This window comes from Globicephala melas, chromosome 7 (assembly GCF_963455315.2).
Source record: "Globicephala melas chromosome 7, mGloMel1.2, whole genome shotgun sequence".
Classification (NCBI taxonomy): domain Eukaryota; kingdom Metazoa; phylum Chordata; class Mammalia; order Artiodactyla; family Delphinidae; genus Globicephala; species Globicephala melas.
Window position 1 is genome coordinate 97,517,184 of NC_083320.1, and position 20,622 is coordinate 97,537,805.

Sequence of the window (20,622 nt, forward strand, 5' to 3'; positions counted from 1 at the left end):
TCCTTTTTTGTTTTTAATCTAACACAGAAGCAGGTTTTAAATGGACTTCTTTTTTCCCAGTTTTCACTTTTACCTGTTAAATCTTGACATGTTTCCACACTTCAGAGTTTCTAAGGCTCAAGCGTGCCAGTTACTGCCATCTCTTGAGTCATGATGATATTTTAAACAAGGACTCCTGGGTGAAGAGTAGTGCAACATGGAATGTCTCCCTCTGTGAACACCACCGAGAGACCACCTCTTCCGTCGTCCTCTCCAGTATGACTCGGATGGTTACAAAAGTTTTGTGGGAGTGCTGGTGGCGTTTCCATGTTTATAGACAGGTACCATAAAATAGGCTGCATCAGAAACATACCTATCAGCTGTGCTGCTGAAAGCTTGGTGGTGTGTTCTTCAAAGCAAAGCAGACTTTGAAGGTATTAGTTGTTTGAAGATTGCCCATCAGAAGGAACACGTTTGTGGACAGTTCAGAGAGCTGAGAGGGACTAATTCTGTAGGCTGGTAATCAGTTTGGCACAAGTGAAAGAAGGGTGACAGTTGATATCTACCTGGGAGAGGAGAGAAGAGTCTCAATAGTGAAAGCTCAGTCACCCAGCAGAGGGTGATAAGTAATACCCAATGGGAAAAGACCAACAAGACTAACACCCACTTGCCTGTCTTGAGTTTTGGTAATCAGTCACCTAGAGAGGACTGTGTACAGTCAGACAAGCAGGGCAGGCACTCACTGAGAAGTAGTTCCGTATATGTCTTCAATTCTGACAATACAGATATGGAAGGCATTATATTTTAGCACCAGTATCTGGTTCTCTTCTCCTTGCTAGGTGCTCAGAAGATGAAATTTACCATCTGCCCTAGCCTTTAGTTGGGTCATGTGACTAGTTCTGGCCAATGGCCTTTAAACTGAAGTGAGTTCTGGAATGAGACAGTAAAAATCCCTACGGTGTTCCCCAGTTTCTCTGTTCCCAGCCGTGCCGAAGGCCTCGTGTTGAGAGGGTGAGGCAGCCTGAATACTTGAGTTACTCCATTTACAGGAAGATCATAATATTTATCATCCAACCAGGACAGTGTTGGGATGAAAAGGGTGCTATTAATAATTTGCCAGGACAAGAGACATAAACTGGACCATCCTGGGAAACCAGGACATAGAAGCGCCCCACTCCTGGAGGACAGTCGGTTGCCAAGGTACCCAGACCGTGTGTCAACAAGCAGTTCAGTTATTTATTAAGTCACTGAAATGTTGGGGTTGTTTGTTAACCCAACATAACCTGTGCTATCAGTACTAATAAAGTAGGTTATTCTCCAGGCCAGTTGTTGTCTGAAATTGCAGAGTGATGCAGTAGCTCTTCTGTACTTGCTGAAAAAAGGCAAAGACGGTGGCTGCCTCCAGCAGGCGTTGACTTGATTGACTGATGTTCCCAAAGAGCCTATTTTCTGTCCTTCTCACATCACCACCGAAATATCTACCATTCACAGAGCCTTGACTTCCAAAAGTTCATTAAAGCCATGAGGAAAAACAAGTACCCACTTACATAACATTTCACATTTTGTCTCATTGCATCCTCATAACATCCTTCTGGGGTAAGTAGGACTGACATGGTATATCCATTTCATAGATAAGGAAACGGAGACTCAGTAGATGTAAGTGATTTGTTGGAAGTTACATCGCTAGTGGAAATATCTCCATCCAGACCCACTTATGTCACTTTAGGGAGTATAGGGGACTCCCATACATAGACTTACTGCCCTGTGGCCACAGGACTCAAGGCTAGGAGAGGATTTGGTAACACCACATTTCTGGATGTGATGTGCTTTGCAGTACTATCTGCTTGCTTAAGAGAAGCCACCCTAAAATACTGTGGATCAGATGTCATAAGCAGCATGTGAATAAAAGAGCAGTCCCACTGAAGGATGCCCTGCGGCATCCAGGAGGCTCCAGAGGCCAGTTTTATGGATGCTTAAAACATCCCTTTGCCACTGTTGCCCCAAAATTTAACACTATGATTTGATCCCAAACATGGCCAATTAGATTTTCCTGCCTTTCTTTAACGTTCTCACCAAAAAAATTAAAATAAAAAAAATTTTTTGAAAGAGGACAGACTAATATACTGTGATGCCTTGGACATTATTCAGATCCAGCGGACTATTGGTTACACCTCTCTGAGCTTTAATGACTTGACACTTGTTTGGAGTCCTTCCCCTTCATCCCCCAGACAAGTCCAAGCCGTGCAACCTGGCTGTTGAGGGTGCTGCCTTCCCCGGGTGGGGAGATTCTAAGCACAGGGGCCCAAGGGGTAAACCCCACCACCAGGAGATGTGGAGATGAGAAACTTGTTGTTTGAGAAAAGGCCACAGACAACCACAGCGCCTGCCAGCCACTGTGGAAGCGGGAGAGCCGAGTTCAGGACATTGGACCTTCAGAGACCTCCCGGCCCCACGTAATGTCAAACGGTGAGAGCCCTCCCAGAGATCTCCGTCTCAACACAACCACCCAGCTCCACTCAACGACCAGCAAGCTCCAGTGCTGGACACCCTATGCCAAACAACGAGCAAGACAGGAACACAACCCCACCCATTAGCAGGGAGGCTGCCTAAAATCATAGTAAGTTCACAGACACCTCAAAACACCACCAGACGTGGACCTGCCCACCAAAAAGACAAGATCCAGCCTTATCCACCAGAACACAAGCACCAGTCCCCCCCACCAGGAAGCCTACACAACCCACTGAACCAACCTTACCTACCGGGAGCAGACACCAAAAACAATAGAAACTACATACCTGTAGCCTGTGAAAAGAAGACCCCAAACACACTAAATTAAGCAAAATAAGAAGACAGAGAAACAAACAGCAGATGAAGGAACAAGATAAAAACCCACCAGACCAAACAAATGAAGAGTAAGTAGGCAGTCTACCTGAAAAAGAATTCAGAGTAATCATAGTGAAGATGATCCAAAATCTTGGAAATAGAATGGAGAAAATACAAGAAACGTTTAACAAGGACCTAGAAGAACTAAAGAGCAAACAAACAATGATGAACAACACAATAAGTATAAAATTCTCTAGAAGGAATCAAAAGTAGAATAATGGGGCTTCCCTGGTGGCGCAGTGGTTGAGAGTCCGCCTGCCAATGCAGGGGACACGGGTTTGTGCCCCGGTCCAGGAAGATCCCACATACCGCGGAGCGGCTGGGCCCGTGAGCCATGGCCACTGAGCCTGCGCGTCCGGAGCCTGTGCTCTGCAATGGGAGAGGCCCGCATACCGCAAAAAAAAAAAAACCAAACAACTGAATAACTGAGGCAGAAGAACGGATAAGGGACCTGGGAGACAAAATAGTGGAAATAACTACCGCAGAGCAGAATAAAGAAAAAAGAGTGAAAAGATTTGCGGTGCAGTCTCAGAGACCTCTGGGACAACATTAAATGCACCAACATTCGAATTATAGGGGTCCCAGAAGACGAAGAGAAAAAGAAAGGGACTGAGAAAATATTTGAAGAGATTATAGTTGAAAACTTCCCTAGTATGGGAAAGGAAATAGTCAATCAAGTCCAAGAAGCACAGAGAGTCCCATACAGAATAAATCCAAGGAGGAACATGCCAAGACACATATTAATCAAACTATCAAAAATTAAATGCAAAAAAAAATATTAAAAGTAGCAAGGGAAGAACAACAAATAACATACAAGGAAATCCCCATAAGGTTAACAGCTGATCTTTCAGCAGGAACTGCAAGCCAGAAGGAAGTAGCAGGACATATTTCAGTGATGAAAGGGAAAAACCTACAACCAAGATTACTCTACCCAGCAGGGATCTCATTCAGATTTGACAGAGAAATTAAAACGTTTACAGACAAGCAAAAGCTAAGAGAATTCAGCACCGCCAAACCAGGTTTACAACAAATGCTAAAGGCACTTCTCTAGGCAGGAAACACAAGAGAAGGAAAAGACCTACAAAAATAAACCCCAAACAATTAAGAAAATGGTAACAGGAACATACATATATATACATATAATACATACATATTAACCTACATAATTTACATAATTACCATAAATGTAAATGGATTAAATGCTCCAACCGAAAGACATAGACTGGCTGAATGGATACGAAAACAAAACCTGTATATATGCTGTCTGCAAGAGACCCATTTCAGACCTAGGGACACATACAGACTGAAAGTGAGGGGATGGAAAGATATTCCATGCAAATGGAAACCAAAAGAAAGCTGGAGTAGCAATTATCATATCAGACAAAATACACTTTAAAACAAAGACTATTACAAGAGACAAAGAAGGACACTGTATAACGACCAAGTGATCAATCCAAGATGAAGATATAACAATTGTAAATATTTATGCAACCAAAATAGGAGCACCTCAATACATAAGGCAAATACTAACAACCATAAAAGGGGAAATTGACAGTAATACAATCATAGTAATGGACTTTAACACCCCAATTTCACCAATGGACGGATCATCCAAAATGCAAATGAATAAGGAAACAAGAGCTTTAAATGATACATTAAACAAGATGGACTTAATTGATACTTATAGGATGTTCCATCCAAAGGCAACAGAATACACTTTCTCCTCAAGTGCTCATGGAACATTCTCCAGGATAGATCATACCTTGGGTCACACATCAAGCCTTTGTAGATTTAAGAAAACTGAAATCATATCAAGTATCTTTTCCAACAACAATGCTATGAGACTACGTATCAATTACAGGAAAAAATCTGTAATAATTAAAAACACATGGAACCTAAACAATATGCTACTAAATAACCAGGATATCACTGAAGAAATCAAGGAGGAAATCAAATACCTAGAAACAAATGACAATGAAAACATGACCATCCAAAACCTAAGGGATGTGGCAAAAGTAGTTCTAAGAGGGAAGTTTATAGCAATAAAATCCTACCTCAATAAACAAGAAACATCTCAAATAAACAACCTAAACTTACACCTAAAGCAATTAGAGGAAGAATGAAAAAACCCAAAGTTAGCTGAAGGAAAGAAATCATAAAGATGAGATGAAAAAGAAATGAAAAAGAAACTAAGGAAAAATAACAAAGATCAATAAGACTAAAAGATGGTTCTTTGAGAAGGTAAACAAAATTTATAAACCATTAGCCAGACTCACCAAAAAAAAAGCGAGAAGACTCAAATCAATAGAATTAGAAATGAAAAGGGAGAAGTAACAACTGACACTGCAGAAATGCAAAGAATCATGAGAGATTACTACAAGCAACTAGATGCCAATTAAATGGACAACCTGGAAGAAATGGATGAATTCTCAGAAAAGCACAACCTTCCGAGACTGAACCAGGAAGAAATAGAAAATATAAGCAGACCAATCACAAGCACTGAAATTGAGACTGTGATTAAAAATCTTCCAACAAACAAAAGCCCAGGACCAGATGGCTTCACAGGTGAATTCTGTCAAACATTTAGAGAAGAGCTAACACCTATCCTTCTCAAACTCTTCCAAAATATAGCAGAGGGAGGAACACTCCCAAAATCATTCTATGAGTCCACCATCACCCTGATGCCAAAACCAGACAAAGATGTAACAAAGAAAGAAAACTACAGGCCAATATTACTGATGAACATAGATGCAAAAATCCTTAACAAAATATTAGCAAACAGAATCCAACAGCATATTGAAAGGATGATGCACCATGAACAAGTGGGCTTTATCCCAGGAATGCAAGGATTTTTCAGTATACGCAATTCAATCAATATGATACACCATATTAACAAATTGAAGGAGAAAAACCATATGATCATCTCAATAGATGCAGAGAAAGCTTTTGACAAAATTCAACACCCATTTATGATAAAAACCCTCCAGAAGTTGGCATAGAGGGAACTTACCTCAACATAATAAAGGGCATATATGACAAACCCACAGCCAACATCGTTCTCAGTGGTGAAAAATTGAAACCATTTCCACTAATCAGAAACAAGGCAAGGTTGACCACTCTCACCACTGATATTCAACATAGTTTTCGTAGTTTTAGCCATAGCAATCAGAGAAGAAAAAGAAATAAAAGGAATCCAGATCAGAAAAGAAGAAGTAAAGCTGTCCCTGTTTGCAGATGACATGATACTCTACATAGAGAATCCTAAAGATGCCACCAGAAAACTACTAGAGCTAATCAATGAATTTGGTAAAGTAGCAGGATACAAAATTAATGCACAGAAATCTCTTGCATTCCTACACACTAATGATGAAAAACCTGAAAGAGAAATTAAGGAAACACTCCCATTTACCATTACAATAAAAAGAATAAAATACCTTAAGAATAAACCTACCTAAGGAGACAAAAGACCTGTATGCAGAAAACTATAAGACACTGATGAAAGAAGTTAAAGATGATACAAACAGATGGAGAGATATACCATGTTCTTGGATTGGAAGAATCAACATTGTGAAAAGGACTCTACTACCCAAAGCAATCTACAGATTCAGTGCAATCCCTATCAAACTACCAATGACATTTTTCACAGAACTAGAACAAAAAATTTCACAATTTGTATGGAAACACAAAAGACCCCGAAGAGCCAAAGCAATATTGAGAAAGAAAACCAGAGCTAGAGGAATCAGGCTCCCGGACTTTGGACTGTACTACAAAGCTACAGTAATCAAGACAATAAGGTACTGGAACAAAAACAGAAATATCAATCAGTGGAACAGGATAGAAAGCCCAGAGATAAACCCACACACATATGGTCACCTTATCTTTGATAAAGGAGGCAGGAAAGTATAGTGGAGAAAGGTCAGCCTCTTCAATAAGTGGTGCTGGGAAACCTGGACAGCTACATGTAAAAGAATGAAGTTAGAACACTCCCTAACACCATACACAAAATTAAGCTCAAAATGGATTAAAGACCTAAATGTAAGTCCAGACACTATCAAACTCTTAGAGGAAAACATAGGCAGAACACTCTATGACATAAATCACAGCAAGATCCTTTTTGACCCACCTCCTAGAGAAATGGAAATAAAAACAAAATAAATAAATGGATCCTAATGAAACTTCAAAGCTTTTGCACAGCAAAGGAAAACATAAGATGAAAAGACAACCCTCAGAATGGGAGAAAATATTTGCAAATGAAGCAACTGACAAAGGATTAACCTCCAAAATTTACAAGCAGCTCATGCAGCTCAATATCAAAAAACAAACAACTCAATCCAAAAATGGGCAGAAAACCTAAATAGACATTTCTCCAAAGAAGATATATAGATTGCCAACAAACACATGAAAGGATGCTCAACATCACTAATCATTAGAGAAATGCAAATCAAAACTACAATGAGGTATCACCTCACACCCATCCAAATGGCCATCATCAAAATATCTAGAAACCATAAATGCTGGAGAGGGTGTGGAGAAAAGGGAACCCTGTTGCACTGTTGGTGGGAATGTAAATTGATACAGCCACTATGGAGAACAGTATGGAGGTTCCTTAAAACACTAAAAATACAAGTACCATACGTCCCAGTTTTCCCACTACTGGGCATATACTGTGAGAAAACCATAATTCAAAAAGAGTCATGTCCCACAGTGTACATTGCAGCTCTATTTACAATAGCCAGGACATGGAAGCAACCTAAGTGTCCATCGACAGATGAAAGGATAAAGAAGATGTGGCACATATATACAATGGAATATGACTCAGCCTTAAAAAGAAACAAAACTGAACTATTTGTAGCGAGGTAGATTTACCTAGAGACTGTTATACACTGTGAAGTAAGTAGAAAGAGAAAATCAGTATATACCATATGCTAACATATACATATGGAATCTAAAAAAAAAGAAAAGAAAACAAACAAACAAAAAAATGGTCCTGAAGAACCTAGGGGCAGGACAGGATTAAAGATGCAGTTGTAGAGAATGGACTTGAGGACACAGGGCAGGGGAAGGGTTAGCTGGGACCAAGTGAGAGAGTGGCATGGACATACATACACTACCAAATGTAAAATAGACAGCTAGTGGGAAGCAGCCACATAGCACAGGGAGATCAGCTCGGTGCTTTGTGACCACCTAGAGGGGTGAGATAGGGAAGGTGGGAGGGAGGCCAAGAGGGAGGAGATGTGGGGATATATTTAGACATAAAGCTGATTCACTTTGTTATAAAGCAGAAACTAGCACATCACTGTAAAGAAATTATACTCCAATAACGATGTTAAAAAAAAATGAAGTAAAAAAAAGAAAACATTTTGGGAATTCCCTTCAACTCCTCGTGGAAAATTGCGAGTGAATGCAGCTCTCTGCTTCCTGCCCTCTCCACATCTTCCTTTCCCCATGCAGTGATCTCCCCGTGCAGGGTTAGCGTAAGCCTGCCTACGAGAAAATTTATGTTGCTTTCTGTTCACATACAGCTGGCCCTGGAGTGAATATGATGCAGTAATTCAAATTAGACTAGCACCTTTCGATCTGTTCATGAATGGTGTTGCATCCCCATGAGTGAATCAGAGCACTGTGGTTCCTGGGCAGTGGTATTATACTTGCAAAATTTGTGCGGAATTAAAAATATATATCATCTAAGATAGAAATAAGAAATCCCAGGCCTCCAACATTTATCCAGAGTGAGTTTCAGTTTCAGTGCAGTTTTTCATTATTGTCACTATAGATTTACTGTTCCCAACTATGAGAGCCAGGATAAGCAGAGATTGGGTTAAGAACGTCAAAGTCACGGCCAACCTGGGGATTGTCCCTGCTTACATGCTTAGATATTCTAGCTTCTAAGTGAGGAAACTCATTTGCTAAGGAAACAAGTTGGTGCAGTTGGGCGGAATCTAGTTCTAAACTAGGGAAGTTTCCGCATGAACAGTTTCATCCTGAAATTGAATATTAGTCAGCTTTTCCCCTCGCTCCCTACCTTGAGGAAAGCTTTGCACTGCAGTTAAACTGGGGAGGGAGGTTGGGTTGTCGAGGAAAGCAATGGGAGTAGAATGGGAAAAAGATATTTAAAAGCAAACGATATGTGAGGCCATGCAAAATATGTTCTTCATTAAGATAATTCTCCGATCTTTTCTCCCCCTAGCAGTAGAGCCCTGGGGTCTCTTAGCAGAGATTAGTCTGCTGGATGGTAAAGGATGTCCAGACTAGGGATTGAATCTAGAAAACCCTGGCCTTATAAGGATAATATTTTAACCACCTAAGCTAGTTAGTTGCAAATGAAGCATATGAACTGTGGACTGCATATTAAATGTGACAAAAAGAGCAGGGAGTTATTTCTAGGAGATATTTGATTTGTTTTACTAATGGCCAGGAGCCCTGCATCTTAGCCCCATGGGTCGCAGCTTAAGAATTAGGTACCCTCTAGCTGGTACCTCTCTCTTGTTACTACTTTTCTCTGACCAGTTACATCTACATATGGGTCTATGGGGAAATGAAAATATAAGGAGCCAGGAAATGAATGTGTGAAAAAACTGTTAGATTCAGTCATTCACCCAAAAAAGAATGTATTGAACGCCGAGTCAGCAACACTGGCTGTGCTTAGCTGTTAAGAGATAAAATAAACAAGACACAGTCAGTGTCCTCAGGGAACTCAGAGATCATTAATAAGATGCTATAAGGCTATGAAGGAAAAGTACGCAGAGTGTAAAGAAAGTACAAAGGAAGGGCTTCTCCTTAAGCAAAGAAGAGCACCCACTTGGTGGTCCACCATGCTCAGGCGCAAAGGAGATTGTGGGTTTTACCTTTCCAGGCTTTCTTCAGATTCTGTGCGATTTTGAGGCTGCCTGAGACCCAGTGGGCCTGCTATGGCAGGTCAAGCGCACTCTTACAGATGTGTCTGAAGATAAACTGGCAGGTCAGCACGCTCATTGGAGGTGGCGACCAAGATTCAGAACAGTGTAGCAAGCAGAAGCTAAGGTGAAGGTCAGAGTGCCATACATACCTCCAGGCTCTGTTCAGACAGAACAGACAGACTGGGAACAGCCTCAAGACCTTCAGACATAGAAGCAGAAGGGCCAGCAACAAATCTGGAGACAAGTGACTTCTCTCCAGATATAAGATAACACCATACCCAAGTCTCCTTTCTCTGTAAAGACCGTGATCCATGCAACCAGACCTGCGAACACCTAGGAACCATCTGTGGAAGAAAAGCAGTTGCTTCTCTTCAACATTTTCACCCAAGAGATAAGGTCTGCTTTTAAAAACAGATGAACAAAACGTTGTCAATAGTTTAAACAATTTTTAGTATACAAAAAGTTGAATGAATTTTACAGCGAACACTGTATACCCAACAACTAGATTCTGCCACTCACTTTTACTGTACTTGCTTTACCATATGTCTAGCCATGTATCCATCTCTCTCTCCATCCATCTATCTAATCGTTGATGCATTTCAAAGTAAACGTCAGGCATCATTACATTTCACCCCAAATCATGTACATACTTGAGCATGTATAGCACTAATTAAAGTTCCATATTTGTTTACGGTGCATTTTTTCTTTCAAGATAAAATTTATATACAGTGATACACGCAAATCTTAAATGTAGCCTTTGATGAATCCCAACAAATGCTTACACCTGTGCAATACAAACCCCTGTGGAGATACAGAACGTCAGTGTCATCCCAGGAAGTTCCTTGTGTCCCTTACCAGTCAGTCTCTGCCCTCCCTGGCAATCACTGTTCTTAAATTTTACATCATAGATTAATTTTTCCTGCACTGAAGTTACATACAAATGGAATCATGTAGTATTTAGTCTTTTGTGTGTGGCTTCTTTCACTCAGCGTAATGTTTGTGAGATTCTTCCATATCATTGCACGCATCAGCTTATTCCTAATGTTGCTGAATAGGATTCCCATGTGGGAGATATACACAGGCGCGCCTCATCGTATTGCACTTTGCTCTGTCGTACTTCCCAGATACTATATATATTTTTCTTACAAATGGAAGTTTTGCGGCAGCCCTGTTTTATCAGATGATAGCATTTTTTAGCAGTATTTTTAACTGAGGTATGTACATTGGTTTTTAGACATAATGCTATTGTACATTTAATAGACTACAGTGTAGAATAAACATAACTTTTATATGCAGTAAAAAACCATTTGTGTGACTTGTTTTATTGCAATATTTGCTTTATTGCAATATTTGCTTTATTGCTGTGGTCTGGAACCAAACCGCAATATCTTTGAGGTTTACCTGTTAACACAGTTGCTTATGTATTCTCTTGATGATGGACACCTGTTTCTCAATGGGTTTAAAAATCCGTCGTATTAGACAAAGTGTAGGATTTGTAGTAAGATTTGGGCAAAAGTTAATGCTAGTCAGCACGTGGAGGCTCAAGACAAAAGATGTTTGATTAGATACAAAATAAATGGACTGTAGATTTTCTGAATATCCCAGTGGTAGTGTGCTTAAATTTTTTAACCCTGCTAGTAGTCATCCAATGAAAGACTGTCTTGTAAGCATTTCTCTTCTTTCCAGCAGATACGGGAAGGATGCTTGTCCCCATTTTGGCCTTCGACCTTGCCAGATGAGTGCTGTTCTCTATATGGGGTCACATGGGATGACTTCATAGGGAGGAGGCTCCAGGTGAAGGAGAGGTGCTGCAGTGACTCAAGCCCCTCAACCTTCTTTCTATTTGAACCCCAGTCCCTTTCTTCTTGTCTTTAAAATGAAATTCAACCATGGTAGCACCCTTGCTTAAACTGACACACTTTCTCAAAATGAGAAGATTGGTAGTCAAATACAGTGAAACACAAGGAGAAGCAATTTGCACGTCACAGCGGCAGCTGTCAACAAAGTGCACGGTGTAGGTGAAGAGAATATGGCATGTACTTCTAGCAGAAGTGGGTGGGTTCTGCTCTTGCAGCCTCTCACATAGGAAAATATGGGGAGATATTGAGTAATTGCATTATTAGTTTCATTTTTATTTAATGTGATTAATCAGCAAATACATAGCTTAAAATATTTCTTAAGAACAAAAATATGATTCGGTTCAGCTTTTAGTTCAAAGAGCCTCATCAGTTACTAGTTTGAGCCGGGGAGTGTGGCTTCTTGTTTTGTGTTCATTTTGTTCTATTTCTGTCAAAAATGACAGGCTAAACTGAATATCTGATCACAAGAGTCACAAAAGAACGCTTCAGTCTAATGTTCTGATCAGTTCCCAGAGTGTCATTAGGCAAAAGAGAGGGCTAAATTTGGGGAGGAAGGAAGGGATGTGGAAGACTTCACTTTCCTTTACCTGCTATTAGAATGAACAGCTCCCAGTGTGCCCTGGGATTGTGTTTTCTAATAGTATTTTCATTATTGAATGAGTCAAGTTCTTCAGGGCCCAAATCATATTCTCTGATGGTAAAGAGACTCCTGACGTTATCAGGCCCTGAATGATTAGGTAGTTTCCTGCCTTGAAAGGATTCAGGAAACCATTGTCTTTGAATATTCACTTGCAGAAGGATCTTCCTTTGTTAGGTAGGGAAACTGTCTCTGTGAGACATGGATGCAGATCCAATGACAACTTCCCCAGTCATCTGCTCTTTAGAAGGGGATCTGTGACAAAGGTGGACCCCTGGGTACAGGGAGATTTTGTTTCAGATCCTCACTAATCCAGCTCTTACGTGCTTTTGAATTGTTATTCTTCTCATGTGTTCTTTTTTAATGTCCTGTTTTTCTAACTTTAAGTTAGTGCCCTTTTTAAGCAAAACCTATGTTTTTTTTCTTCCGCTAGAGGAAATACTATAGGAAAAATTTATTAATTTAATGATATGTGCCTTAAAACACGGAACCTACATTCAATTAAATACAATTCCTACATTTATATCTGTGTTACTTGAAATATAGTGTTTGCATATGAATTTGGTTTATTTTTTCTGACTTGTGTAGGACTTCACTTTTTAAAAATAGTTCACTTAATGTACATTAGAATTTATTGCATCTCACTAAGTATAATTTTGGCCTAGACAGTTTTTAGTTATGATAGCTACTTGACTGGTATTTAGAGGAAGAAAGGACTTAATCGCAGGTCAGACAAAATGAAAAAACAAAAAAGAACTAGAAGACTTTAATTAAGATAAGTGTTTAACGATAGATTGAACCAATCAGCAACTTAAAAACAAAAACAAAAAACTCTACCCATGCCTGACCTGGGGAAAGGAATTATGTTATTTTTAGTCACATCTGAGAAACAGATGATAGATTATTCTGTGTGCAGACTGGTAATGCAATCCCTCATACATCAGCTCTCAAAATAATAAAACAAAGTAAAATGTCATTGGGCATTACACTACAATGGATGATCCTTCACAGTCTTTGATTTTCGGGAAAATAGAGAAGTTTGCTAAATGAGAATTTTTTTTTAAAGATATCATTAGGGAATGATGGTATATTTCTATCAGGTTCAAAATATTTCTCTGCTGCAGATTCATAAAGGTTATGAAAGATGAGACAACTTAATTTTTTACCAAGGGTAGGGCTGGGTCCCTACAACTCTGTTCCAAGCTGTAGCTTGGAAATGAAATTGGTTTTAATTAATCATGAATTTGTGCCAGAAAAGTGTTCACCCTGTTACCGTGGGTCTAGGCTGTTTGAGATCCTGTTTTAACAACTTTCTTTCCACCCCCTCTTTTTTCTTTCTTTTTTTTTTAAACTTGGAAGCCAAGAAGAATGGGTGGAAGGTGAATAAACGTTTTTCTTTTTGATCCAGCAACTTGTGCGTAGAACTTTTAATTATACAGAAGAGATAATTCAGCAAGATATGCACTGAGACAGAATTGTATTTTAATTTATTGATGACAAAGACAAGATTTTATTTGAGTTTTAACTGTTGGCCGATAATTAAGCCAAATGTTTATAAACGAGTAAAATAAGGATTGAAATAAGAAAGACGTTCAATCTCTGTGTGAAGATAGGAAGAAAGTAGACTAATATTTAGGAAACAAGAGGCTAGTCCCTGCTGAGTGATGTTGAGCAAGTTATTACCATTATCATTATTTTTCTTATTTATGGTAGATTTAGTAAATATCGTGGAAAATCTACTGTCATTCAAGAGGTTGTCTCTGTTTATATAAAATGAAATAAAGTATTAGAAATTGGCTTTCATCACTTATTATTTCAGAATTTGTGACTTCTTCACACCTATTTTTTTCACATAAAGCTCTCCCCAGGTCAGAAATAATATTGCTGCTTTCTTGGGTTCAGCATCCAATAGGTTTTCACAAAGACAACTCTTAATTAGGCGTTAAGACTCCTCTTCATTTCAGATCATTTCCCTGAATGTAAATAAGTCCTAGTGGAAAAAGGATGCTGCTTTTACAGTCACGAAAATGGTTTAATCCTAATTCCCTGTCCAACTAACCGTGATCCCGTAAGTAAGCCATTCAACCTTTCTGGACCTTGGCTTTCTCCTCTAACACAGAGATATAATGATACTTTAAAAGTGCATTATAATGATTAATAGACGTGAGAGGTCTTTGACAAGTTAAAAGTACTATTTAATTTTATTATCATGAATAACATAAGATACGTGAAAATAAGGAACAGACTTCGCTTTCTTGGCTGGATGCGCGAAGAGATGGCTGGAGTAAATGTATAGTCACAAATCATTCTCTGCGCACTCATAATCGGGGTCTACCGTCTTCTCGAAATCCTGAATGGATCCTGGTGCCATCCCCTGTGAAGGCAGAATTTCCCCAGTTATCATCCAGGTTTGGATTGGCCCAGTTCATCCGCAGTGTCTTTACTCTTCCGCTAAGTGGTGATGCGCCATGTGAGTAAGTTGGCATTCTGAACCACGCTACCTTGGTTACTGTAAGGGTCTTGTCACTTCTGGGAATTCAGGGGCCTCCTAGAGCCCCTAATTTGTCTCGCTAGAAGCCCTAGTGAGAGAGAGATGCTGGGCCAGCCTGCTTCCCCCGACACATCTCCTAAACTAGGATTATATTGAGTCACTAAAATACATGCTTCAGGATGGGACTTGAAAAGACAGCCGACTCAGGTTCTGGGAGTGAGAGCACTGTGTCCATTGTGTTTAGTTCGGGCAGCCTGCTCTCAGAGTTCTGGTCCGTGAATCCTCACGGATGAGTCCCAAGGATAAGGCCATTCGAACATAGTTTGAACATACACAGTCAGTGCCTGTTACAGAGTAGGCACTTAATATTTTTTAAAATGAATTAACAAGGGATTCATGTAATAATGTCTACTGAGTACCTACTTTATCTGTAATTGAGGGAAGTACATAAATATATGACATGATTCTATATCAAATATTGTAATTTACTTCAGAAGACAAAGCATGCATACATGAAATCTTTGAGTGTTGAAGTGGAGAGTTTTTAAGTGATAGAATGAATGATTTAAAGTATAGGGCTATAAGAATTCATAGAAGTAGGGGACTAATAAAGAAGTCTCTTAGGAAGTGAAACTTGAGGTGGATTTTGAAAGATGGATGGCCCATGAGAAGGTGAAAGGGTGTTGGCTTTCCAAGAAGTAGTAACAGCCTGAGACAATGTCTGGAAATGGAAATGGGTGTGTGTGTTTTACTCTTTACTTTTGGGTTTGGGGGAGGGGGTTGGGAAGGGTTTGAAGTGGGTATTTAAAATACAGTTATAGCATACAATATATATCATAATATAACCTATAGAGTTACTCATAAATGTGCACTAAGATGTATTTGTAAAGATATTTCTTAATTCAAATAGCAAGCTTTTTTGAAGTAATTTAAATTCCATCAGCAAGGGAATGGTTAAATAATTTGTGGTGCCTTCACATCATGGAATATTAGGAAGCAGTTGAAAAAACGTAGATCTTTGTGTGCTGACATAGAAAGACCACCATGGAAAGACATAACAGTGTATTAATGGTGAAAATGGATTCATGTAGGAGTTGTCAACTTTGAAAACTGATTTTAAAAAGTCAAAGTGGTATTTCAGGAAACTTACTGGGGTGACACTGTGTCAAACTGAAAGTGAAGAGGGATGTTGGGAGATGTCTGCATGTGTACATAGTAGGCCAAGGATAGAGACCTGAATGGTAAAGAGAGAGAGAAGCCAAAGCCATTCTGCAGAACGATCGCAAAGGACTTCATGACAGATTCTTAATATAGGGGATGAAGGAGAGAGAAGAGAAAAGAGGTTTCCAGGTTTAAGTTTAGGGAATAATATACTAAAGAATGATTTCTACTAACTGGAACAGACCCATGTTAATAGGAAACATTTCTTAAAGAAATCATTTATTCGTTTATCTATCTACCTGTCTATTTACTTATTTATTTTTGCTTGTTTTTCAGGATGGAAGAAACAGTACGAAATCTACTGCAGAGTCAAGGACCTCCAGAACAGAAAAAAGAAGAAACTGTTAATATAATGGTCTGTCAGGTACACCACGTGTCTTGCTCTCGGCTGGATACTGGTTGGCTTGTTTTGCTTGGATTTCCCTAGCTCTGTCCTCCCTAACCTGGAGATAAATAAACTAGGATGGTCCAGACCCCAGTGCTGGGAGCCACACCAGTCACCTCTGTTACCAGTCACCTCTGTTTGAGGCATACTGTACACATTCATTTAACTCATTCATTTCTTGTACTTTGTGAAAGGAATTGTAGGTTTGGTTGTAGGAAGGTGCAAAAAATACGTTTATAGAGATGCAGAGAGACCTATAGAAGTATCGCGGTACTCTGTGGTCAAGGCTGTAAGAGAGGCATGTACAGCATTCTCTGGAACACAGGAGAGGCGCTGACTCTTCCTGCCCAGGGAAGGTAAAGAATACCTCCCAGAGATCTGACATTTAAGGTGGACCTGAGGGGTAGAGAATACGAGAAAGAACGTTCCAGGCAGAGGGAAGCCTAGGTAAAGGGGCAGTGGTATGAATGTGCATGGCAGGCTCCTGGAGAGTAAGAAGCTCACGGACACTGCATCATGGCTGGTGAGATGACAAGTTTGATGGTGAGATGACAAGTTTGATGGTGAGACTGAGGGGACATGGAAGAGCTGGCCGAGGTTATGCCTGTCTTCTCAGCTCATGGGTGTGGTCTTGCTCCTCAGGCCATGTGGAGTCTACAGAGGTCCAGAGAGAGTCAGTGGTCAATGCACTACCAAGTTGTCTTTTTTTCTTTTTTTAATTAATTAACTTTTTTGGTTGCACCGCATGGCACATGGGATCTTAGTTCCCCGACCAGGGATCGAACCTGCACCCCCTGTATTGGAAGTGCGGAGTCTTAACCACTGGACTGCCAGGGAAGTCCCAACAAGTGATCTTCTGATAGCCCTTATCCCACGGTGTTTTAACATTAGTGAAGTGACCAGGCTGGGAAGCAGGGCATCTAATCTGAGCATGACCCAAGTTGGCCATACAGATGAGAAGGCTCTGACAGCAGAAAGAGCCCAGGCACTCTATCTAGATCAATGTGGGACTTTCATTGAAGAGCACTGAAAATCACAAATAGGCACTCAATGTCCACTGCACGACTATGCATAGGGGGCTTTCAAAACCTAAAGAAGGAAGGGAAGTGGGCCAAAGTTTAAGCTGATCACTGGGCAGCCCTAGGTTTTGGCTAGCTAAAGAGCATGTGGGTGTGGGGAGGCAATCCTAGGAATCCAGCTGGTAAAGATCGTTTCACACTAGCGTCCCTGAATTCACGGGTTCTGGGCTCTGCAACCCCACTTGTGATGACAAAGATCGAGAGGAATCTGACAATAAAAGTCACAGTATCATATAAAGTTAAGAAATCTAGATAGAATTAACCTTAAGAAGTCTATGTCCTAAATCGTTGACTCTTGAGACATCTACAGAACTACAGTATGACAACGGGGACAACTGTTCTCTGTCTCCAGTGAAAGCAGTATAACGAGTTGACTTAAGCCTCCTTGGAGGAGATAAAAGTTAGCTCCATAGGGACTTCACTGGCTGTCCAGTGGTTAAGACTTCACCTTCCAGTGCAGGGGGTGTGGGTTCAATCCCTGGTCGGGGAGCTAAGATCCCACAGGCCTCGTGTCCAAAAAACCAAAACATAAAACAGAAGCAATATTGTAACAAACTCAATACTTTAAAAATGGTCCACCTCAAAAAAAATCTTGAAAACAAAGTTAGCTCCATAACAACAGTAGAAAAACTCTCAAATGCATTTCTCAGGAAAAGGTTTAGATTCTTCTTGAGGTGGCCTTCACATAGGAAAGGCATGCCCGGCTTTTCCTGATGTGTGGTCGCCTACGGTAAGGATAAGTATTTAAGTCCTTCTAGCTCTGAATCTTTACTAGGTATTACATTTGCTTTGGCAGAAAATTGATGTATAAGTAAAAACTCAGACTTGACTCTGTATTAAACGGTTCTGTTTAGCCTTAAAGAGTCATATGAACCTGAAATGTCAGGCTTCTGTCCCCACTCACAGGTAACACCAGGCTTTAATTAGAACTAAGTAATTCAGCATCCCTCCTGTGCTTTTTCCAGTCTCCTCATTGTGGCTCTGTTTCACCAAGTTCTTATTTTCTTTTCATCATTCTTTGCTAATCTCTTCACACACTCGTTAGCCAAAACCATGGTATACACTCTTATCATCAGAATTCGTTTTGTGAAACCGGAAGCCTCTTAGAAAAACAGAGACTTTTAAAAATGTGTTTTCCAACTATTTCCTCTTAATCACCCAGTCTATTAGATTTGGGGGATCAGCTCTTCTCTCTAGAGTGGAGACAGTTACTGATGTGAATTCATGCTACACGGAAGGGATTTTTCAGCCATTGCTCTCATTGGCCTCAGGCTCATTATCTGGAAAATTGGAGAGAGATTTGGGTTGCATGAACCATAAAGCGTCGTTTGTACATTCAACAGCTATTTATTGAGTTTTTATTGTGGACTAGGCACAACGTTGTCCTCTGGGGATTCAAGACATGAGAATAGAGAGAAGGGTGGCACTGAGTCCCAGGGAGGTCCGTCACCTCAGTCATCCTAGTGTTCTAAATATGGCGAACAGTAGGAAAATCGGCTGTGCAAGATGTATGTGGTGAAACCAGTGGAGTGCATAGTTAACACTCCCTGAAGCCGAAGTCTTTGTTTTGGGTAAGAGCTGGGAAATGTATTGCTTCACAATATGGAGGGGTATTAGCACACCTGACTCAGATTTTCCAACTATAAGATTTCTCTGACAGGAACCAGAGGCCCGTGCAAAGCTGAGACCCACAGGAAAGCCAGAGTGGGTTTTACTTTCCATCATGGAAGTGTTTGTTCTGAGGCTTTTATCATCGAGTTAATAACAGTAGAGTAACAGCTTTCTGAGTTCCAGGCCCGTGCTAATTGCCAAGCATGCATGTGAAGGGTGGTCATAGTTTGTTCAAGGGGCGTGTTCCTGAAGACTTCTCAGAGTTGGTTACTTGTATCGTTTAGAGCTTGTGTAATTTCACCTGGACCAGCTCAAAGGTCAGTAGGCGTTTCTGTTCAGCAGCTGAGACAGACCCGCCCTGCGGCTGTCAGTGGTCTCACGGGCTTTGTCACTGTGCACTTCTTGACTCTTTGTAATTTGGAGGGTTTTCATCATTTCAAGGTTTGGGCATGAAGTGACATTAATGCCATTTTTATGTGACTGCAGTTTCCAATGTGTCTAGTTCAGAGCCCCGTTGACTGTGACTAGACTGTAGCTCATTTGGTCCCCACAACTGTGCAGGAAGTCCTGTCACTATCCTCACGTTAGTGAGGATGGACGGGCACGTAGCCTCCCAGAGGTGACCTCTTGCCCAAAGGTGCAGCCTGGAAGTAGCTTAGAAGGGATTCGAACTGTAGTCAGTCTGACTCCATGACCTCGACTCTTTATGTGGAGAATTTCTGGAGAGATGAACTGATGGTGCCCAAGTTATGTAGCTAGATATCATCTAAGTTGGGACTTGAACCTAGGCGAGCTCTCTCCATTCATTCATCCGTCCATTCATTTGCTCATTCATTCATTCAAATGACAGTTATTCATTTACTTTTGGACCTACGTATGTTAGATTCCTATTGCTGCTGTAACAAACTTAATGGCTTGAAACCACACAAATTTATTCTCTTATAATTGTGGAGGTCAAAAGTCTAAAATCACTGTACTGGCGGGGCTGCGTTCTTCCGGAGGCTTCAGGACAGAATTATTTCCTTGCCTTTTCTAGATCCTAGCATTCTTTGGCTTTTGGCCCTTTCTTCCATTCTCAAAATACATCACTTCAGACTCTGGTTCCATTGTCATTTCTCCTTTTTCGGAGTTTGACTCTCCTCCCTCCCTCTTATAGAGAGACTGTGATTACATTGGGCCCATCCCCATGATCCAGGATAATCTCCCCATCTCGAGATATTTCACTTAATCACATCTGCAAAGTCTCTTTGGCCATAGAAGGTAAGGTAACATATTCACAGGTTTTGGGGATTAAGTAGGATGTGGACATCTAGGCGAGGGACGTTGTTCTGTCTATCACACTAAGTAACGCATGAACCCAGCAGGCTGGCAGTACCTAGCCGATGCCAAGCTAAGTGCTGGAGATACAAAGAGGCCTTTTCCTGGAAAGCTCAGCTTATAGGATGCTGGAAATTGGGGAGGGAAGGCAGATAATTAATTGAATATATGCAACAATGTGATAGGAGCCCACAAAGCAGCTTGCATAAGTTCTGGGAACAGAAAGGAAGATGCCACCAAACCTACTGCACTGCTCTCTCCAGA

At 40.5% G+C, this 20,622-nt stretch overlaps 1 protein-coding gene across 8 annotated transcripts in view; it reads left to right on the top strand.

Moving 5' to 3' along the window:
- The window catches only part of NCKAP5 (NCK associated protein 5), a 1,056,997-nt gene that overhangs the window by 714,483 nt on the left and 321,892 nt on the right, over positions 1–20,622 (top strand). For all 8 annotated transcript variants that reach the window (XM_070046011.1, XM_070046012.1, XM_070046013.1 and 5 more), the window contains one exon: positions 16,243–16,330. In XM_070046011.1, the coding sequence (XP_069902112.1) occupies positions 16,243–16,330 (88 nt within the window). The remainder of the gene's footprint in view (positions 1–16,242; positions 16,331–20,622) is intronic.